This window comes from Neopelma chrysocephalum, unplaced genomic scaffold (genome assembly GCF_003984885.1).
Source record: "Neopelma chrysocephalum unplaced genomic scaffold, ASM398488v2 Primary Assembly neopelma1_96936, whole genome shotgun sequence".
Classification (NCBI taxonomy): Eukaryota; Metazoa; Chordata; class Aves; order Passeriformes; family Pipridae; genus Neopelma; species Neopelma chrysocephalum.
This window is the reverse complement of record NW_020925579.1, coordinates 1,679,731-1,701,531: the sequence shown is the minus strand read 5'-3', so window position 1 is coordinate 1,701,531 and position 21,801 is coordinate 1,679,731. Positions and strand designations below refer to the sequence as shown.

Below are 21,801 nucleotides of genomic sequence, written 5' to 3'. Positions count from 1 at the left end.
AGTCCCTTAATCACCTTTGTAGCCCTCTATTGGGCTCTGTTCAGGAGCTCCATGCTGCTCTTGTACTGAGGAGCACAGAACTGTACACAGCACTCCAGGTGAGGCCTCAACAGGGCTGAGAAGAGGGGCAGGATTGTGGAAACTGTGGAAATGCTCATAGATTCCAAGTATTCTTGCTATTATCATGTACATATATAAAACATTTTTAAAGCTCTTCAAGGATCCAATACAGTGGTGCTGCCAACCAGTGCTGAAGTTTTCCTTATATTTTTCCTCATTTTTTTTAACATGAATCAAACAAGAAATTCTCAGAAAGTACATTAAGTCTCCCAGTCTGCAAGAAATTTTATTTCTCTTGCATGGTACTTCAAATAACGTTACAAATGATGAATGCCTTGCTTTTTTTTTGCCTTTTTTTGTTTTTTTGACTGTTATTGGTCTCTGATCATGTAATTGAGATTTGAAACTGCCTGTATTTCACATACCTATTAAGAAATTCTTAACAAAGACCAGAACCTTGGAAGATATTAGGCTATTACTGAAACAGGCCAGTCCTCAAATTACTAACAGACCACAATGATTCCTGTAAGGTGCCCTGTGACTGAATATGTATTTTCTGTAATACCCATATGATTGTGCTAAACTAATTGAATTTGCATTAATATTTTCCATTTTTTTGCTGATTAATTGTGAGGCAGAGAAAAATGCTTCATTCAGATAACGGTTCTTAGGAGGTCCAAATGAACAAACCCAAAAATACTATTGGTCACTTTGACCCTGGAAACATTGTCACAATTGCTACTCTGATTCCCAGAATTAAAACTTTAACTGCTCCGTCACAACAATCCTTGAGATTTTGCTAACATGAAGAGCAATGGGCTACCCCACCTACAGTGCACACCTGACCACTTTTGTAACCAGATTGTCACAATTTTATCCAGTTTAATTACTACAAAGCAGAGAAAACATACTTCTCTATTTGACAGGGTTTTTTCACAATGCTTATCTTTGCGTTTTGGAAAAAAAGCCATGTCATACTGGTGTGATGTCATCTAATAACTATTTTCTATCTGTCTATTTGCAGGAGGTCTTGCTAGGCGTTCTCTTTTGTTCAATCCCAAGCTAACAAACCATGAGCATGCACTGACAGAGCTGTACGGACAGCAGTGCACTCTTCAAATGCTGCTGCAGGGAGAAGAAAAAGATCTGGAGAAAACTAATTGAATTGCACAAACATAGGAGCCTATGGGCAATGTGAAGAGGACAATTACATTCAGACTTCCTGCTGGTGTGATTCATGTGACTTGTGCAGAATAATTCATGTTAGTAGTCAACTGGAGAGATGACTGGATAAAACTCAGCCAAACGGTTGACTTAACATCATGACATTGTGTATGCTTCAATATCCACTTAAGATGTGTTTAATTAAGTTGTAGATTGAGTTAAATATATGGATCCTTTTTGTTTGAGTTGAATGAGGATTTCCCTTCCAGTCTGTCCTAGTCACAGACAAAAAAAAATATTTTTCCACTTATTATTTCTTTAATAACATGGAGGAGTTTAATATTAGTCTTCATCATTTAATGATGTATGTACATCTTAGGAAGTTTATTCTGATGCTGCTGTTTCTTTGAAGACAATTTGCCATAGGTGGCAAATGGGTGATTTTCCATAGCATTTAAAATTATTTTTATTTCTAATGTTGTCAGAATATATAACTTGATTCTGAAGCTCTGATGTAGTTATATAAAAAATCCTGTATGGTTTCATGAACTCCACAATACATTTACATAGCTGAAATAAGAGACAATGGAATGTAAATGTCTTCTGATATTTATTATATTTAATAATAGGTGAAGGATGAACATTCCAGAATTAAAAGGCAAAAAACCTGAAGAATACCTACCAGAAAACCCACTAAGTACTCCTAAGGCCCTAAAGAATCTTCCAGGTACTGTATTTTTAAATACTTTTAAAAATGGAATTTTGTATATTTTATGGCTTTTTGCGAGTATTTTCAGTGTCTTTCCGAGACTCTGGTTTGACTAATTGACTGATACTGAATTTATGGAATTCAGTAAAGCTTCATCATCTACTTAATTTAGCTGCCTAATTTTAGAGAAGGGTAACATGAAATACGAATGAAAGAGTTCTACTCTCCTGGAGTTATTTCCTTAACTGTATCTACTTCCTTCTCAAGAATACTAGGAAAGGTCTATTGTATTCAGAATATTGCCAAATTCAAAGTAGAAAAAACACATTCCTATGGTAATTCCTAATGGAATCTTATCACAGCATAATGGTGAACTACTACAGAAGTGCACAGGGTCTCTTAAAGCTTGCCAGGAACATCCATCATCATGGAATCTGCTTCTTATAAAAGCAAGGGCTTAGATACATTGGGTAATCTGAACTTTCTGAATCCTGAGGAGAGAAAGACTGTTTTGCAAGCAGCTAAATTTATGTAGACGTTTAGGGGTTCAAATTAAATTCTGAGTATGTATTGATAGTAAATACAGAGTGTTAATAAGATGTGTTCACTGTGAGAAGAGTAGCTGAAATAACCTGTACTGCAGTGTTCTGATGGCCACAGTTAGTCCTCATTTTTAAGTAAATAATCCTCAAATTATGTCTGTGTTGATTGAAACTGTACCAAAAATTTTCAGATTTGTTCTATGCAAGCAAAGTCGATACATTGTCCGAAGTCCTTTCCTTTGGATTCTACAGTAGATATTTGGGGTTTGGGAGAACTTAGTTCATACTGGCTCTCAGCATGCAACAGGATTTGCCAGTACTGAGAAGAAAATCATCAGTTTGATAAATCTGTCAAGATTTTAGACAGCTGGGATCAGTAAATCAAACTAAAGCTGTTATATGTTTTAAAAATCACGTTAAGTATTTGTACATAATACCTCATCCCATTTTGTTCATACTGAAGTGCAGACCCTTAGAGTACAATGTTCTTGAAATAAAAAATGAGCACTGTAAATAACTCTTCTTATTTTTCCAGTTAGTGGTACAAAAAACCCAGGTCAGAGTGAACAAGGGTGACTTTACTTTGTTTCTTCTAAGTGATATAGGTATGTTATCAGCTTGATTGTGAAGCTGAAGAATTATCTGAGACTAGTTAGAGGCAAAAAAAGAATGCTGGACTTCAGATCATACTATAATCTGAACATGCCCTAGCTGACTAATTTCTGTACAGGGAAGCTTAAGAAAACATTTATCTAAAGATTAAATATGCATAACTCTAAACACAGAAGTTATTGTTAAATGATTTAAATTTTTCTAGCAACAGCAAAGGAAATTCTATAATCTGCTTATGCAATGGCTGGTTGACTGACTTTCAAAAAAATAACATAGATAAGAAGTGGAAGATTAGTTAGTTTTTTTATTCCTTAGTTATTTTTATTCCTTAGTTCCTAACTTATTAGTTAGTTTTGGTTATTCCTTAGGTTTTGAAAACATCTTCATTTTACAAACTGTATTTTATCAGTGTAATCCAAAGTAAATCTTTCAATACCAACTCCAGGTTCGGACAATAGTCCTGCCAAATTTAGTTATGTATAAGAAATCAAAGTATGATTTACCACATAAAATTTTCTTCATGTGATGTGAACAAAATCAGTGGACTAACATAAATACTTCAGAAAAGTGCTCAACAAATCAAAATCTGTCTGAAAGGCTGAGTTCATAAAAAACATTTTACTTATCTGCCACATTGAGAGTGCAAAAAAATGTGAAAATTACTGTGGTTTTAGTCCAGAATAACAACTACAGCTGCAGCAGTGTGATTCAAAAGTGACAGCAAGAGGCAAGGGGTTATGTCTGATGCTCAGAGCAGTCAGGAAAATACATGGACCTTTCTGCCTGAGTGTAGGAGGCTGCTGGTGTAGGTAGTGTAGGTAGTGTAGGTGGTGTAGGTAGATGGGGAGTGCACAGCTACTGCTTGCAGGCCACAGTCACATGTAGCCTGGAGTAACTTCAGTGTTACTGCAGGGACAGACTGGAAATAAAGAAGACCACAGAATTATGGAAAGACTATTTTCTTTTTTTTTTTTTCAGTCCCTTCAAAAAGAAATCAGGTATAGCTAAAGATGACATCCAGGACTGTTTCTGTTCCACTCTGGGTAAGAATAAAAGTTGCTTCTCCAGGATTACTTTGTTACTTGGAAAGATTCTGGTCTCCACTGTAAGTACTGGTTTTGCAAAGATTTATTATTTTACTGTCTTATCTTGTATTTGTCTCTTAAGACCCAGGATGTATAAGTTATGTACCCCATATTTCATTACTTTACAATCGCAACAGTATGCATTGATGTAGAACAATAACTTTTGAAAGCGCTCAAAGCATTAGTAAGATGTAGCCACCCACTGACTTTGGGAAGTGGCAGGGAGAACATGTATCTTAAAATGCTGCTTCTACTAGTAAGTAACCTTAAAATGCTGCTTCTACTAGTAAGTAATAAGATTACTATTTCTGAGCAGTTATTAATGAAGGCTTTTGAAGTATCCTTTCTTAGTGTCTCTGATGGCTTTTTTCCATTTATTTAGTCCACATCTCTTTCCCGGGTAGCTAAGCCTCCATTCTGCAATCACTTGCAAGCATACTTAACTCTTACACCACAGAGCCTCTAATGTGCAAGGAAGTTCAACAACGAAGATAATTGCAACTTGATATTGCAATCCTGCCTGTATTAGTTTTTACATAATTAAGAGAACCAGATCAATGCAAAGCAACAGTTCTTAGAGTAATTTGGAAAGGAATTAATGACAAAAACCAGAACATACAAAGAGAGCTGTATCAGAAACTGAATATTGTTGCATATTATTATTTAAAAATCATGGTGGTAATTACTTTAATAACAGACTCTGGATAGAAATTAGATGCCAGCAAGATTACCAAACTTGAAATACTTGTTGTATATGATACATGTTTTTCCTGTACTACTTAAGTTGTTCACAAAATGTACTAGGAACCTGACATAATTTGTGCAAAGCAGAAGTTTTTTTTGCTAGACTTTACCTTGATTTATGCAAATTAGACATGGTGTTAAATCTGATTCCTCATGTAGACCCCAACTTTGATGATCAGTCCTGGTTGGAAAAGTGCTTTCGACACACTTGAAGTTAGACAACCACCTCTGCAAACAAAGGATGTAAAATTCAAATTGTATGATGGGAATATTAAAAATCAGAATAACCCCAAAAGAAGAAAAAGAATTATAAAACCAGCCAAAACTGGTCTAAGCACTTTGAGCTGTTTTAAAGTGCATGTGCAGCAGCCATGGAAACAGGATGTTACTGCAGGAGAATTCTGCTCATGAGCATCCAAATTCCACGCAGTAACAAGAACAGTATAAAAGAGCACACAAAAAAGGTTAGTAGTGGGGACTATTTCTCTGTGCACTCACTTAGCAAGGCTTTTGGGATGCTCAGAGCTCTTCAAAGCCTAGCTCCGAATATTTTGCCAATGTAGTTGTATATTTTATGATGACTGTTAGTGTCCCAGTAATGATCAAATCTACTCCTCCCTGCAATAATGTAGTTGAAAAAATGTGATTGTTTGGTGTAACATTAGACTGTATTTTGATTTGGAATCTTACTAAACATTCATTTAGATAAATTCTATAAAAAGAACTGTTCAAGCTACAGGTAGGCAATACCTCTTTTCTATGATTATCAACACTACTACCAAACACACCTCTACCTACTTAAAAAATGAACTTTTTAGTTGATCAGATGTTCATTGCTATATTTTTTGTCTATGCACAAATACAGTCAGGAGGACAGAGCTCTGATCTTCAGTTTGATCAGGAGATAGAGAGTACCTTTTTTGGATTATTAAATCATGGTGTGGGAATTTTTTTTTCATCATAGACTGAGGAAATATATGAATGTGGCAGCCACTCTGCCTTCAGCATGAGATGATCAGGCTCCTGTAGGTACTGAATTAACTGTAGACACCTGAAACCACTGGTTGTGGCACACGCAAAACCTGTAAATCTTTCAGTAGTGGTAGCTGCTAGGTTTCTCTGAGGCTGTTAGCAAGCTGGAAGAGTATTGCATAGATTGTGTGAAAGCAGCTAGAGAGAACCAGTAGTGAAAGAAGTTTGTGGGAACAGTAAGAAAAGGCAGCATGGGAAACTGAAAGAGTACTCTGCCTCCTGTAGTTTTCCTGACAATGGTATTAGAACAGTGGGACTGGCAATATATTCCCCGAAAAGAGAAGAGTGTACAAAAGAAATGTTTTGATCCCTACTGATAAGAAAATCTTGGGAAGTCTTGGGACTCAATGAACCATGATAATCATCTCACTGACTTTATCCTCTGAACCAAAGGCTGGGAACTGACATTTGCCTTCATGGTAATTGTCATGTGTGGATTAAAATCAATGTAAAAATTGGTCCTGAGAGAAAAATCTCATTTTATTGAATTTAGAAAGATGGCAAAAGTTTGCAAAACAAAAGGAATAAGACGAAAAGGAAAAATTACAACACGTGTTGGGTGTCCTAGGCACACAAGATTCTCAGGAACACACCCTTCAATTCAAAAGTCCCGCTTTTTAAACATTCTTAAGCTTCAACTCTGTTTACGTCATAGAAGAGGCGTTCCCCTCTTTCTGGTTGGCTGTGTTGTGCTGGGAGGTGGAGTGTCCAGCAGCATGGCAGCTTCCAGGACCAGCCATGTGGTATAAGGGGTTTCCTTACCAATATTCATTTACAGTTCCCTATTCCCGTTCGCATGTTTCCCTGACACCGGTTCCAGGCTGAATCCGGCATCTTACAACTCCGCAATACGCCTTATAGGTTAGTAAAGAAAAACTCCTATGTTAGTGATTTGTTAAATTCATTTGCTTGTAATAAAACCGATTCTTTATTTCTCACAGTCCAGTAGGCAAATTTCAACTGTGGTGTTGTGCAATCCAGCTTAACTCAGACAAATGATGATTAGTGTTTGAGCTTCCAGATGACATCTGCAGGAAATTTGCTGAGAAGTTTGTACAGTAGATTCAACCCATCGTTCTTGTAATTGTAATATTCTTCCCATACTTTCTTCTGAGGCTTTGTAGAGATTGCTAAACTTTATTAGTGTAAGAAAATACCTGCTTCTGACTTACCACTTCTCCCTCTGTGAGCCATGGATGTGGCTCACAACTACACCCAAGGAATGGGGAGGCCACAGGACTATCAGTGCCCTGGAAGCTGTCATACAGCCGTACAGATTTTAGTAGGACTTTAGGTCTTTTTTACTGGAATAATTGTGGTCAAATATATCACTGACAGCCCCGCAATTTTTAGTGGATTTGGAGTGACAGCTTGTTTCGCTCCCTTTGGAGTACAAACATGAAAATCCCAAGTCTTTTGGTACTTGTTATAGGTTATAATCTGAGAGAGGAATTTTTCTTTCCCTGCTTCCCTGTAAGAGAAACAGAGTTCAAACAGGGAAGGGGGAAGGGGAGGTCATTAGCTTTACAAAAGATTTAGCCCGCCGAGCTACATTCTTAGGTAATGGCCCATTTTTGAAGGCTGGCTCTGCTCGGAGGGGAGACAGGCAGTCTGCTGCGTTCTTTTTGGAGGACGGAGACAGGGTCTGTGTGTGGAGCATTTGGAGAGAAGGCCTGGAAGCCTGTTTGTCTGACTGCCCGCCCTGGTCAGCCCGGACTGCTGACTTCAGCTTGGCCTGGGAGCTGTCTCTTGTCCCCAGCCCGGATCTGCTGTGTTTCATTGGAGAGTCTCTGTGCTCGTTGGGAGAAAAGGAGGAGCTTTTGGGGCACCATCAACTGAGAACCACAGTGAGTCCTGTTGGGGATGAACTGCCTTCCTTACCCCTTCCTTCCATTGAGGGTGGGGTCCCCCATCTTCTTTTCGGCTCCTCCCGTGATCCGAGACCAAACCCCCCAGGCCCCTCTCCCCATGTGGTGACCACCAGAGCCCAACAGCGCCCCCTGCCGACTGCAACAGAGAGCTGCAGGCTCTGCACCTTCAGCGACCCATCAGTGCCCCCTGCAGGCAACGACAGAATACTGCAGGCCCTACACCTCCAGTGATCCAACAGCGCCCCTGCAGGCCACGATTAGGACTGCGCTAAAGGACAGAGAAGTATTCACTCAAGACTTTTTTTTTTCTAGGACTACTGTCTATTTTTTTTTGTGTTCTGTTACTGTTTTTGCTAACATACATATATCTTTTAATAAAGGGTTGTTATCTCTTCTGTTTTCCACACTTCCTCGATTAAAGCCCCGTAATTTTTTAATTCACAATTGCTGAGAGAGAGGAGTTTGTTTTGTCCCATAACTCATCCTCGTTAGCAAACCTTCCAGGCTCTTCAAACTGAGACAGTACTGCTGTCAAATAATGTAATATTTTACGTGTCTTGTTGCCTTCTCATTCATGCAATGAATATATAATGGTTTTGTACTGTTTTTGTAATGTAAAATAAAGTAGAAACCCTATGTGAATTCAGATTTCAGCTTCTGATTCAACTATGCCCTCAGTGAACAATATAACTTTTGCTATTTAAATATTTTGCTTTGTAATTTATGTATATTTTAATACTCTTATAGTTTGTTAGATATATGTATTAATATTTTATATAAAGTTTTCAAGGTACTGGTGTAATATTTAGATGTGGGAGACTTTTTATTTCAAGATGCAACCCCCTGCTTTTTTTTTTTACAATTGTTTTTTATATAAAGTGATTTTTTTAATGATTACTTAAGATTGAAACAAAAAGATCCTGTAAATGTGGGATCTCTTGTTTGTTTGTTTTCATTTTTGAGTGCTGCCCAGTATGCCCAGCTCTTCAGTTAGCTCATTGCTAATTTCAGCTTGGTGCTAGACATATTTTACAATAATACAATGTGTGTCTCAAAGGCAATTCCATTGAAGATAACAAAAGATAACAAAAGTTTGGGACTTTGGTATGAAAAAATTGTTTGCCTTGTGAACTAGATCCTTCAGAAGTCATCCAAACTTTCTGCTTTGTAACAGGATCTCTAGAATTCTTAAGAAGCTAACTTTTCTGTGGACTTTGTGACCTTGACAGCAAAACTCACACTTTCCTGACTATAGGAAACTACTCTCTGAACTTCTGGTTCATTGCTAGCTCAATACCTAGCTCAACTCACCTTCCACTCTTCAGGATAAGCTCTGGAGAAGCATAATATCCAGATCATTTGCCTTCAGCTAAAATATTTTAGAGCTGGAGTTCCTAATCCTACTGTATAAGGGAACTGGGTTAAATTTAAATTGTCCTAGACTTCATAAATTTTAATGAAGTCACTGTTTACGTGTGGCACCATGATCTCTCAGCAACAGCTAATTCCTGTGCGTGCTGTATGAGCTGTCTGTGAGACCTCTGTGAGGGGCCCGAGCTGAAGGCAATGAGTAGGTGTGGGCCTTGGGGAAGGAGTTTAGTGTGCCATGCAGGGCACCCCTGTGGTGACAATGAGTTGGGTTTCTTGCCTACCTATGCTGCAATTCAAGGTCTGACCCAAGGCAGGCAGTATTTACAGCCACAGCAATTGTATTTATAGATTAATCTTTGAGTATTTGGGGAAAAAAAAACCAAACCCAAAACCAAACCAAAACTAAACCACATGTCTACATATTTAATTAAATTATAAACATTAATTGAAAGAGCTAAAGTTGCTGTGATTGTCAGTCTTTGAAGGGAAAATCCTTGACTATTACATTCTGTAATTTAGCTCCATAAAGAATCATCCAGAAATCAAAGTACTACTCAAGCTCATGAGTGTTCCCTGTTGTCTGTAAACATAGCTTTGTATCTGTCAGCAGTTCAAAGGTAAATAGGAAGTATAAGCTACTGTCCCTTGGGCCATCCACATGAACTCATCTCAAAGCAAATTCAGTGACCAGTTAGACAAACAAAGAATGGGAATGTGGCTATTGCATTAAGCAGTGACAGTTCTGACAGAGAAATATGTTATTTTTCTCACAGAGTTCTCAGGCACTTCAGGTCAACATGGTATGGGGTATTAAAGAAGCAAATAAAGTGGCAAAAAGACATGAGTGGCCTGTCTTGAAAACAGGCAAGTAAAGTTTTGCTGAGCTTTGTGTTCCTGCAGCTGTGCTGCTGTCAGTACGCACTAGTTCACACTTGCTATGTGTGGTGGTTTGAAACTCCCAAGGATCCAATTTTTAAGTTCAAGCCCCCCTCCCACAGTCTGCCCCTGTGAGAGGGTTTAGTGATGGTATGGACTTGATATCTTTTTCACTTCATGAGGAGAGTTTTCAGACAAAACACAACCATTCGTTATTGGGGGAAGGGAAAAATATTTACAAAGGTTTATTTACTTACACCTATATATATATATATATTTACATTGAATTAAATTCCTCTTTTCCTTCAATAAAAGTCCAAGAAGGAAAGAGAAGAGTCTTTCTGTCACTGCACAGGCCACAGTTCCTTCGTTTCAGTTTTTTGTGGCACTGGTTAGTGTCCTTCATTTTCCTAAGGCAGCAGATTTAAGTATGGCAGTCAGGATTTTGGTTCTTACTTTGTGGAAATTTCAACCCCGAGCCCGAGCCTTCGGGGGATTTCCTTGTAGATCTTCACTCCTCTTGGGGTAGAACATTGAAGGCAGCTTTCAGTTCAGTCTTAGCAAAGCTCTTTTGCTGTGTCTCAGCTTGCTACCACGATAGAAGCAGCAGCAGCAGAGGGCACGGCCACCTCCCCCGTGTTCCATCCTGGCTCAGCTCTCAGGACGACTCCGGGTTTCTCGGCTCCTCTGTTTCACTCTAGCTGCCGCTGCATTTTGGGACTCCCTAAAGGTTTGGAAGTCCACCCCTCCTCTTCAACAGGCCTCTGAGTTTTGGGAAATTAATACAGTCTTACCCCAAACCAGCTCTGTTGAGTTTTCCTCTGTTTCGTTGCCAGCTCTCCCTCCTGCAGGAACATCTCTGCGTCCTTCAGCCGGCTTCATATTATCTTGTTGCTACTGGCTATCTTTTTGGCTTTCAGCCATTGCTGTCTCTGTTCAGGACTGCTCCGCTGCCGCTTTCCATGTTTTCTGCTGCTGCTGACAGTAAGGAAATTCTCCCACCTCTTGATTACAGGACCTGGTCCAGCTTTGACACTACACCGGGTCTCTCGTAGCCTCAGCTGGGGCTGGGGGCTCTTGGCCCCCAGAGAGGCTCACTGGCCCCCTGCCTCCTCGTGGTTGAGATCATGGCTACCAACCTACTAAAACTACTTCACCACTTTCTCTTCCGTTGCTGTGGGTATGTAATTTCCGTAGGGCGCATATGAACCTTTGATTGGTCTAGTATTATCAGTGGGGCAAACCATTACTGCCCCAGAGAAAAGGTTTTTCAAACCACCACACTGTGCAACAGTTTGAAGATGCAGGTTTCATATTATAGTCATCACTGTTGATGTAACTCTGAGAACTCCTAGGAAACTCATCCCTCTCCATGTGGTCCTGACAGTAAAGCAAAAAAACCCCAAAAACAACCCTCAGACAGTGGTAAACTTTCACCTGCTCCCTAAATCTTCATCAATGGCTTAGTTCCCTCTTATAGTTCCCCTTTTGGATGGAGAAAGGTGTGCTACAGAGATTGAAGGGAAAGCTAAAATATCTAGGTTAGAAAGAAAAGATTCTTTCTGTACCAGAAGAAGGAAAATCTGTGTCACCTGAGAGTCAGTCTGCATGTGGGCTGAAATCTTGCTGCTGAGTTCCCATGTTGTACGACTGTAAGACAAAAAGTGTTATTTTATTATTAATGAGTGGGTGTCCACAACTAACTGGTGTCTCAACTGATAAGGACCTTCTTCCATACCTTGTGGGTTGACTGCAGCTGTTGAGGTGAATAATCTCTTTTAAATACTCACTGGTGTCCTTCAGTATTCACTATGCAATTGGAAGCATTTATAATTTCTGAGAAGCATATGCGTATAGCTTTTCTTTTATGTTTCACATTAAAGGGCTTTGCATATTTATTAGCTGATGGTAATCTGAGCTTTATAAACTTTTTATTTGTTTGTGGTTGTCTGTATTTCCTCCTGCTAGCAGTCCAGCAGAAAACTAAAGAAAGAGTTTACAGGGGTAGCAGCCCTTTGGCTTTTACGTGGGATTTTCAAAAGAACAATACTTTCACACAGAAATATTTTCAAAATATGAACATTTACAAGTAATCGTGGACAACTAGGCAAAATAACTGAAATACACCTTCTGTGTGGCTGTCAGTGCATCTTTTCTCTTTGTAAATTTCCAGTCACATCCCATTTTGTACTGGCTGTTTTTCATTTCACACTGCAAAGGGAAGTGCTCCTTTTTTAACACAGTGCTGATCCATGTTTCAAGGCTAGTTAACGTTGGTGCTTGCTTCCTGCAAGGTTTTGCACTAATGGATATAGCCTTTTGTGATGGAGGGCATAATAATGAAGACACTGAATGCTGTATTTTCTTTCCCACTTAGACAATAAATGGGGTGAGACTGCTGTTCCCTAATGGGCCATTTTTTCCCCTGAGGAAACAAGTTTCTAAAGCTTGTACTCTTACATTAGGTTGCATTATATTTTCTTCTTTATCATTAGCGTACACTTATCTTTGGTGAGGTTTTTTTATATAACTGCGTATATATGTATTTCACAGGGTTCTCCTTCTGCCTCGGGCTGTGTTGGGATATCCCGGAGACTCACTTTCCTGGCGGGCAGGCAGCGTGGGGACTCCACTCTCCGCCAGGAGCCTGGGGGATGTCCCACCTTTGCAGGGCACCGGGCATTCTCAGGGGAGCACCAGTCGTTCAGATGCACTTCAGACCAGGAGCAGCACGCCCGTAGCGGGGAAGGCAAACAATCACGCTGCCTGTGTCCCTCCCGGATGTGCCAGCCCCACGGAGAGGAGCCCGGCAGAGCGCCCAGCCGCGGCCGGTGGGGCAGAGATGCGGAAGGAGCAGGTGAGGGCGAAGAGATGACCCCGCGGGCCATGCCATGCTGTGCCGTGCCATGCCGGAGGCGGGCGCAGGAGGAGGCTGAGGCCGGCCAGCCGAGCGCATCCTGACGCAGCGGCGGCCGAGCCGCGGCGGGCGGGCGGATGGCGGGCGGCGGCGGGGAGCCGCGGGGCTGAGGGGCGGCGCTGCCGCCGCTCCGTGCCGTGCCGCTCCGTGCCGTGTCGCACCGAGCCGTGCCGTGGTCGGCCGGGTGCCGCTGCAGGCTGGCCCCCTGCGGCTGCCTGCGGGGCGGCGGCAGGCGGGCTGCCGGGATGATCCGGTTTCGAAGCTCAAGCATCAGGTCGCTGAGCGCGGAGATGAAATGCACCGTGCGGCTGTTGGACGACTCCGAGATCTCCTGCCACATCCAGGTGCCAGCGCGGGAAGGGGCGGCGGCGGGGGGGCGGCTCGGCGGGCGGTGGCTCCCCGGTCGCAGGGCCCGGGCGGCGGCTCGGCTCGGCTCGGCTCGGCTCGGCTCTGCTCGGCGCGGCCGCGGTGGGAGCTCCGCTCCTCGCACTCGTCGTTGTCGGCGCGGAGCTCCGCGCACCTGCGGCGCGGGCAGACACGGCTGTTCTGCCGCCTCCCGGCGCTACGCCACAGCTTGCACTGCACGGCGGGGAGCCCATCCGGCCGTGCAGTGCAGCGGGATCCGCCGGGCTCCGGCAGCCCCGGCACGGCATCCCCGCGGGCGGGAGGAGCCCTGCGGGTTGCGATGGTCCGGGCGAAGAGGGAGTTGCCGGCGCTGCCTTCCCTGTCCCGCGGGACGGTAGCGGAGCGCCCCGGTGGGCACTGCTCGCTGCGAAGACGGTGTGAGGGACCACCCGCTTTCCGATGCCAGGAAAGCCCTGGCTTGGGAGCAAGGCCCGCGGCGGGTGGTGTCAGGAATGGCAGTTATCGAGGTAGCGGGCAGAGTTCAAAATGAAGCGCTGTCCTCTCTTCCTCTTCATTTAAGGGAAAAGATAACTTACGGAAGGATTTTCGGTGCTAGTAGTTGTGCAGTTGGAAAAAAAGCAACTTCGCTGTAGTCCCTCTTTCTAATTACTTAGTCCCTTTTTTATTCCTTCAAGTAATAAGGATAAGGGTGGGAGGAGAAGTCCTTGAATTTCTGGTGGAGCAGCAATGTTTGTAGTGTGTGAAAGCAGGGATATTTCACGTGTCCCCTCAAGAACCATAACTCTGGCACGTTATGGAAGACTTAAAGATTCTTAAATTGCAAGTGTTAAAATTAAGTTACCCTCTGAAGTTTCCATGGCATTCATAGAATCACAGAGATTAATTTCGTACCCAAATCGGTTAGTGAGTAGCCTTTTAGGAAGTAGTTTATCGTTCACAGTTGGTCTTTCTGTCTCTTTGGTAGTATGAAATAGGCACAAATTCAAATTAAGTTAATGATCTTGTGCAAAGACCATTATGGCTTAAAAAAATCAAATGCCATGACATGCAAGCTGCATTTTCACTTGGACCAAATTATGGGGTTTGTTAGTTTCAATGGAGCTATTTAATACTAGAATAGAGGAGGAGAGTTCCAGTTAAAAGAGACCTACAGCAATCACCTTGGTCCAACTGCCTGAGTGCTCTAGGGCTGACCAAAAGTTAAAGCCTGTTACTAAGGGCATTGTCCAAATGTCCTGCAGGCATTTGTGCCAAAAGGCACTGGCAGGTTTGGGGCATTGACTCCATGAAGCCTGGTCCAGTGTTTGACCACTCTCTTGGTAAAGTAACGTTCCCTAATGTCCAGTCTGAACGTCCCTGATGCAGTTTTGAACCATTCCTACATCTCCAGTCACTGTATCCAAGGGAGAAGAGATCAGCACCTCCCTTTCCACATCTCTCCTCAGGAAGCTGTACAGAGCAATGAGGTCACCCCTCAGCCCCTTCTCTCCAAACTACACAACCCCAGGGTCCTCAGCTGCTCCTCACAGGACATGCCTTCCAGCTCTTCCACCAGTGTTGTTGCCCTCCTGTGGACCATTCAAGGACTTTCATGTCCTTCTCAAACTGTGGGACCCAGCACTGCACACAGGACTCAGGGTGAGGCCGCACCACGGCTGAGTACAGCGGGATGATCTGCTTTTGGCAGCTGCTGATGCTGTGTCTGATGCACCCCAGGATAGGGTTTGCCCTCCTGGCTGCCCGGGCACACTGCTGACTCACACTGAGCTGCTGCCCACCAGCACCCCCAGATCCCTCTGTAGGGCTGCCCTCCAACCAATCCTCTCGCAGTCTGTAGTTGCGTACCAGTTACTCTCAAACAGCATGTAGCCTGGATGTAACAGGAAATTACTGTAAACGTCTTGTACCTGTGTCATTCTAGTGCTCTTCTAAATAAATAGCATGGTTATGAGAGTATAGCTTTAATGGGTAGGAAGCAACATGGCCTTCGGAGTCTTTTCTTGGAGCTTAATGCAAGCTTTCCTTAACTTATTTAGCATCTTTAAAAATAAGTCTCTTTAGACAAGGATGAATTTAAAGTCAGAATTTGAGATGATGTCTTTACAGCTCTTTAGGTTTGTAGCAATTGGCAGATTTACACGTGCTAAGAGTATGCCCTTCAGTGCCCACAGGGTAGAAAAAAAGAGTTATTACTTCAAGTGTTATGTTGTGCAAGGTGAGATAATGAGCCCAGAACCAGTTGTATCGTATTGCATTGTTGTGCCTCATTCTGCGTGTAATGCAAGCAAAGGAAAAGTCACAGTTGAACATGTTTTAACTATTACAGTTCTAAGGGTAATTCTGAAGATTGAATTCTGTAACAGTCTCGTTTAGAACTTGTTTTTCTAAGTTTGCACACTGACAAAAATATTTAAAAGGCGGAAATGCCTCTGCTTGTTTTTTCTCCCTGCATTCCTGTAGGATTTTAGGTACTGAAATTCTAAATATGTAAATGCAGAACCTAGTATGAAGAACTACTTTGCTCTTGGTCACTTCATCAGAAAGGTGCAATTAATGATATTTCATAATTCCGATTTACCTGTCACTCTTTCCTGTGCCACACACTTCAAACTGCTTAATCCCGTTTGTAAGGTATCTACCCCTTACCTATCACTGTATAGACAGAGGAGATATAATCTAGCTGTATAATTTATTTATCCTCCTGTATGTGCATAGCTTTTAAGACACTAGACTAACGAATCCCAAAGCACTCAACTTTTTGCCTTTAGCCTCTCTATTGGACCTGTATTTGAACTTCATAATGTGGACAAAACTTACTAAGAGGTTTAGCAAATTTTTTTTTTTTAAATGAAAAAAACCCCAACCCAGTTGCAAGTTACTTCTATATATGCATATCAATGCAAATTCGCTTGGACAAAATAGCCCAGATGATGTGCTGCTGGGCTAACAGCAGAGATGCCATGGTTGTGCCGGCTGGAACATGTTGGACAGCTGTGTTTTGGTCATTAAAAGGATAAGAAAGCCTAATTCTACAACACTGAGAAATGCCAGCAGAATCTCTTAGGGACACAGGATGCAGTAAGGAACTGTAATGACTGAAATTATAGCTGTGCATTTTCAGGGGTAAGGGAGGGGAGATATGTGGCTGGTCTGGATGGTGAGGTGTGTGGCTGATGATTTGCTGCAGTTTAGCCCACTAAGTTTTACTGTATCCTACTTTTTCAAGTTTATCTTTCCAGCAGCTGGCTTGCACATGGGGACTAGCATCAGAGGACCCTGGTATCACTTCAGTGCAGAGATGTTTGGTAATTTTCAGGTGCACTGTAGATCTTTGGCCCTACAAAATATGCAACCAGCATGGTGTGTTACTCAGCTAAAACATTTAGGAAAAGTAAGCAAGAGCAGATATATTTAGATGCTGAATAGATATATATGTGTGTGTATTTTTTTCCTTCTTGTGTAGATTTCAGTGTTTAGGTAGGAAAAGAAAATACATTTTTCCTTTTACTATTAAAGTTCTTTCAAAGCAATGTTCCATCAAGCCAACATGATAATAAAGCCTGCTTTCAGAAATTATGTAGTGACAGTATACGGGATGGTGCGGGGAGAATCAAAAATGAATCATGCATTTGCAGATTCCAGCCAACTAGTTATCGAGTCGTGTAGCTGCCATGTAGGTCATCAAGTTGCTCAAGGCTAGGTTTGCAGCTCAAAGGTCAAGATTCAGCGTGTTGTCCTCCTCATCTGAGAGACTGTGTGACTGCAAATTAGCTAAAGTGATGACAGACACAAGAAAGGGCTGGGGCCCAAGGAACACTTAACTAATTCTTGTGATGATGTTTATTTTTCATGTTTTTTCTTCGTGAAGTCTCTTTGGGACTTGATGTCAGGCAGTCTTAAAGCAGCAGTAGGGTGAAGCTGCAGTGGAACAGCTAAAATTGAGAGGTTATGAAAAACAGCCTGAAGGGCAGTGGCCACTGCCTGTTTCCATTGGCAAGAGAAAGAGGTGACCTGCTTGTGCAGCCCGCCTGATAGAACTAAGGTTTGAAAGAGGGCAGTGGGGGAAATAGGTCTTCAAAACTACTGGAAATGTATCTGGCATAGCAGAAAGACCTCCTTTCTCGAGGTATTAATGTGGTGCTTCTGAGTAATTGACATAACGGGCACCTTCTGTTTTTGAAGGCTTCAAGCAATAACTTAATGCACCTATTTAACGTTTTGGTAACAATAGCCTAAACCAAGTCTTGGTTTAAGCCCGGCCAGTTGCTCACTCCTTGGTAAAAGGTTTACTTTATTCCTTGAGCTGTTCAGGTCCAGTTGTGAAAAACTGGAGGAAAGCTTGGCATGAATGTGGCTTTTCTCTCAGTTGGAGCTTGTTGTTGATGGTGGTAGTGAACTTTCTGTCTCTGTGTTTACTTGTAGAAATACTGCGTGAGTGGATCTTCTTGTGGCTGAGCCCATATGTAAAACTGTGTGGTAATGGGGCTTTTTAATGACACAGGTTTTGCTTTGTATGAGCTTTCCCAAGCAAAGTTCTGTATTGATATTCCCAAAAATATCAATTTGCTACACTACAGCTCTTTAAAACAAATGTATCTAAATAGTTAGTTGATTGTTGTTTAAAAAAACAAACTTGAATTTCTTGAGCAAGGAAAAGACATAATTTTTAAAAACTGGTTTAGAAATCAAGAAGAAAATAAGCAGAGCAAACCTTTGATTTATTCATGGTCAGTTCTTAGACCTTTTACCTCTTTTTGCATAAGTTAAAATGAAGGTGACAAAATCTGAGAAAGCTCATTTCTTTCTGCCACTGATGACTCAGTAGTGTAAAATGGCCTTGTGTTTTTCAAACCTTAATTTGCCATCAGCTTCTGTGCAGTTTGAATTCTGTTGCCTGTAGTTTGGGTAACAATTTGGATGCTTGACTTTTTTTTTTTTCTAATTTTCTGTTAAATGTGACATACACTGTTCTGTCTTATTCTTTTTGTACCACATTGGTGACTGGAAAGTTACCTTCTTGCTTAATATTTTCTTCTTGATTTGTGTCTTGCAGGCAGATGCTAAATTTAATAGAAATCTGCTTACCAGAGAACTTTTTTAGTTCCCATCACTCAGTAAAGTGTAAAAAACAAAATAACATGCTGAAGCAGACTGTGGTAAAAGAGTAGTGACCATGAATCTCACTGTAAAGGTATGCTAGATGTTGATGATTTGAAAAAAATAGGTGGGAAAGGGAAGGCAGCATGAGAATGAAAAAAGCAGAGAGGCCAGAGATGAGAAGAAGGTGGGGGACGATAGCTGCAAAAAAGGAGAGGTTAAAGGATTATGTAGACAGCAGGCAGGAGATTTAGTGAATTTATATTTATCCCGTAAGCAATGTCAGAACTGTAACCAGGAAGTGCCTTGAGCTGCTGGATTGATACTATAACAGTTAAAAATAGTAAAATGAGATAAGAAAGGGGATGCAAGTTAGGACCAATTCCTTTCCATGTTCTGTTGGCATGTTTTAGAAACTGCATGCTAGTGCTTGTATTCCTGACTTCACGATTGAGCTTCTAATTGTACAGTTACCATAGGTACTCTTGGCAAGAGTTACAGATGAGAATACTCTCTAATTAAGCTAAGCCCGTGGGTTAATTGAAGGTGTTCGATTAAAGTTGCTGTAATGTGTGTTTTCGTGTTTGTTTGTTTGGTTTTTTAAAAATTAATAACTTGCAGATGTGCTCTTGGCTCTTTCCAGGGCTGAAAAGAAAACAAGGAATAGACAGTGCTGCTTGAAAGTTACTAGGGTGTTGGGACTTCTCATTACAAATGAAGAAATTAATTGCCTTGATAGCCTTTGTTAAGTGTTTCTGAAACTTCATATTTGCTTAACATCAATTTCTCCATCTCTTGTAAAGGAAAGGAACATTACCTATATGTAATACTGCCATATCGCTACCAAATCATGAACTCTGTTTTTGTATTGTGCTATTTTAAAATGAAAACACAAAGTTGTTTATGCAGGATTTTATCCAACAGATACTAAACTGCAGCGGAACTGCTTTAGTGTTTGGCTAAAACTTATTAATATGTTGAATTCTATCTATCCTAAAGACTGTGATCTTGTCTTTCGTTTTAACTGTCTATTTACTGTATATTGTGATTGTAAGTCATGTTTTGATTGCTAGTAAATGAAGGTGGAGGAACTGAGATGTGTGCTTAGGGACTTGCCCAAGCCATGGTTGAAGATGAACATGTATTTCAGTAAATAGAAACAATGGAGGTGATAATTTAATATATTGGTGAGGCCTGGTGCTGAAGTGTAGAGGAAAAAAAGTTATGAAAAATGCAGGTATCCTTAGACAAAATTATGTAGTTACAAGGATAGTTACTAGTTTAAAATGTAAGTATATCGTTTTCATTTTTACCCTTCTTTCATTTTTTTTCCGCTTTGCATAAAGGCTTTTACATTCTTTATTGTCATGCGTGTTTGGACACTAGCTGAACGGTAGGGGTGGAGCTGTAGTAATAATAGAAGGCAACTGCAAAATCAATAGCACAATGCACCACAGCTTATATCTCCATACTGCAAATCATAATTTTGGTCCTGTGAGGTAGAAAAGTGGCTCCCATGAGATACAGAGTGCTTAGTGGGAACTTCATGCATTCTTTCATCTTGAAAGGGCTTTTGGCACCTCATAAGGCTTAGTCTTCTTAGACCTTGAGATGCCCTCATCTGTCTAAGCATCTTCAGTGCAATGATACTAGTACAGGAGGCAGCCGAGAAGTGATCATTTGGTGAAATTAACTGGCCAAAATGAATCATTGGTGAGGAAGTACTGTATTTTCACTTTTTGGTTGTATTTGCCTAGATTGAATTTTCTGTAGAGGTCAGGAATTATTTAACAGCATATATCAGTGCTCCTGAAGTTATCTTTAACAAAAGGAGAGATTAGTGCCTTTTCTATAGGAAGGTGAGATAGGGAGTCTGTATGGTTGTTGCTGGTCCCCTGGAACAGACATTATATTTAAAATTAAAGGTTTAAACACTTAGGTTAAAGAATGGAAGAAATGGCAGCTGATTTTTCTCTTTCTCCTCAAAAAAAGCATGTGGACTGGGAGGACTGGAGAGTAATTCTCTCTGTGATAAAATGCTTGTTTTCTGTAGCACAGGTCTCTGTTCTTCTTGATATTTTAGCTTATTAAATCAAACATACTGAAATGGCTCTCTTCATCTTGTTGTTCTCTCACTTTTTGAACTCTCCCTCCATTCCCCAGTGTGGATAATATCAACCTGATCGCAAAGTTTGTAATGTCCAGATAATCCTTCTCTCCCTTTCCTGTTAAAATTAAACTGTCAGCAGATGACTTTGATTGTGTCTTTGCCTGCTGCATATTGAATATCTCTCCTCATAGTTCTTTCTTCAGCTGGGGCTTCTTCTCTGTTCCTTCATTTTTAATTGCTTAAATACAGCCTCATTTTTCTCCCTAGCCTTGTTTTCTCAGAGATCCATTCTAGACCTTACAAATCACATTTTTGTTCCTGTTGGATTTCCTTCTTCTCACTCTGTTTTAATTCCTTTTCTGATAGTGAAAACACAATTGTAATAATTCAGCAGTAAATGAATGAATGCTATCTCTTTTTCTCTCTGGCATGAAATAGTAGTGATAATGATAGTAACAACAATAATAGCAGCAACAACATACTTTTGGTGGAGGTGTATTGATAATCAGCTCTCGCCATTTCACTGTGCTGTCAAGATAGATGGTGTTCTATGGCAGTAGTAGGCCAAGTGTCAACAGTAATCATTATATTCCTGTTCATCAGAGTTTGAGCATTGAAGGATGAGCATTGATAATCTAGTACCGTTAGATTTAGAGAAAAAATTTGCCCTGACTGAAAGTTTCTGCTGGCTGGAAACTTGAGAAAAATGTATCATACCAATCTGTATAACGTTAAGTAAATATATAAAATTTGTCAAGGTTGCTCATAACCAGAAATGATGCTGGCTGGATGCCAGGTACCCAGTAAAGCCTCTTTCTCCCTCCCCTCTGCAACTGAACAGAGGAGAGAAAATATAATGAAGGGTTCAAGAATTGAGATAAGAACCAGGAGAGATCACTCACCGACCACTGTCACAGGCAAAACAGACTCAGAATGGGCATGTTAATTAAATTTATTACTAACAGAATCGGAGCAGGGGAATGAGAAGTAAAATAAATCTTAAAACCGCCTTCTCCCCACCCCTCCTTCCTTTCAAGTTCTACCGCTTTCCCTCCAGTGGCGCAGGGAGATGTAATCACATGGCGATTACGGTCAGTTGTTGGTTTTGCCACTGCTCAAAGAGAGGAGTCCTTCCCCTGCTTCTGTGGGGTCCTGCCCATGGGAGACAGTCCTTGATGAACTTTTCCAGTGTGAGTCCAACCCACAGGCAAGAGTTCTTCACAAACTGCTGCAATGTGGGTCACA

The 21,801-nt window shown here is 41.2% G+C and overlaps 1 protein-coding gene across 2 annotated transcripts in view; it reads left to right on the top strand.

Annotated features, from left to right (window-relative positions):
• Positions 1-4,032: 4,032 nt before the first annotated feature.
• Positions 4,033-21,801, top strand: part of FRMD3 (FERM domain containing 3) — a 149,779-nt gene continuing 132,010 nt past the window's right edge. The window contains exon 1 of one of the 2 annotated variants that reach the window (XM_027670779.1): positions 4,033-4,192. Coding sequence is in view for 1 of the 2 variants with exons in the window: in XM_027670776.1 (XP_027526577.1) it covers positions 13,229-13,327 (99 nt within the window). In the remaining variant the exon portion in view is untranslated. Of the gene's footprint in view, positions 4,193-13,164; positions 13,328-21,801 lie in introns of those variants that run through there. The other variant, XM_027670776.1, reaches the window with a different exon arrangement.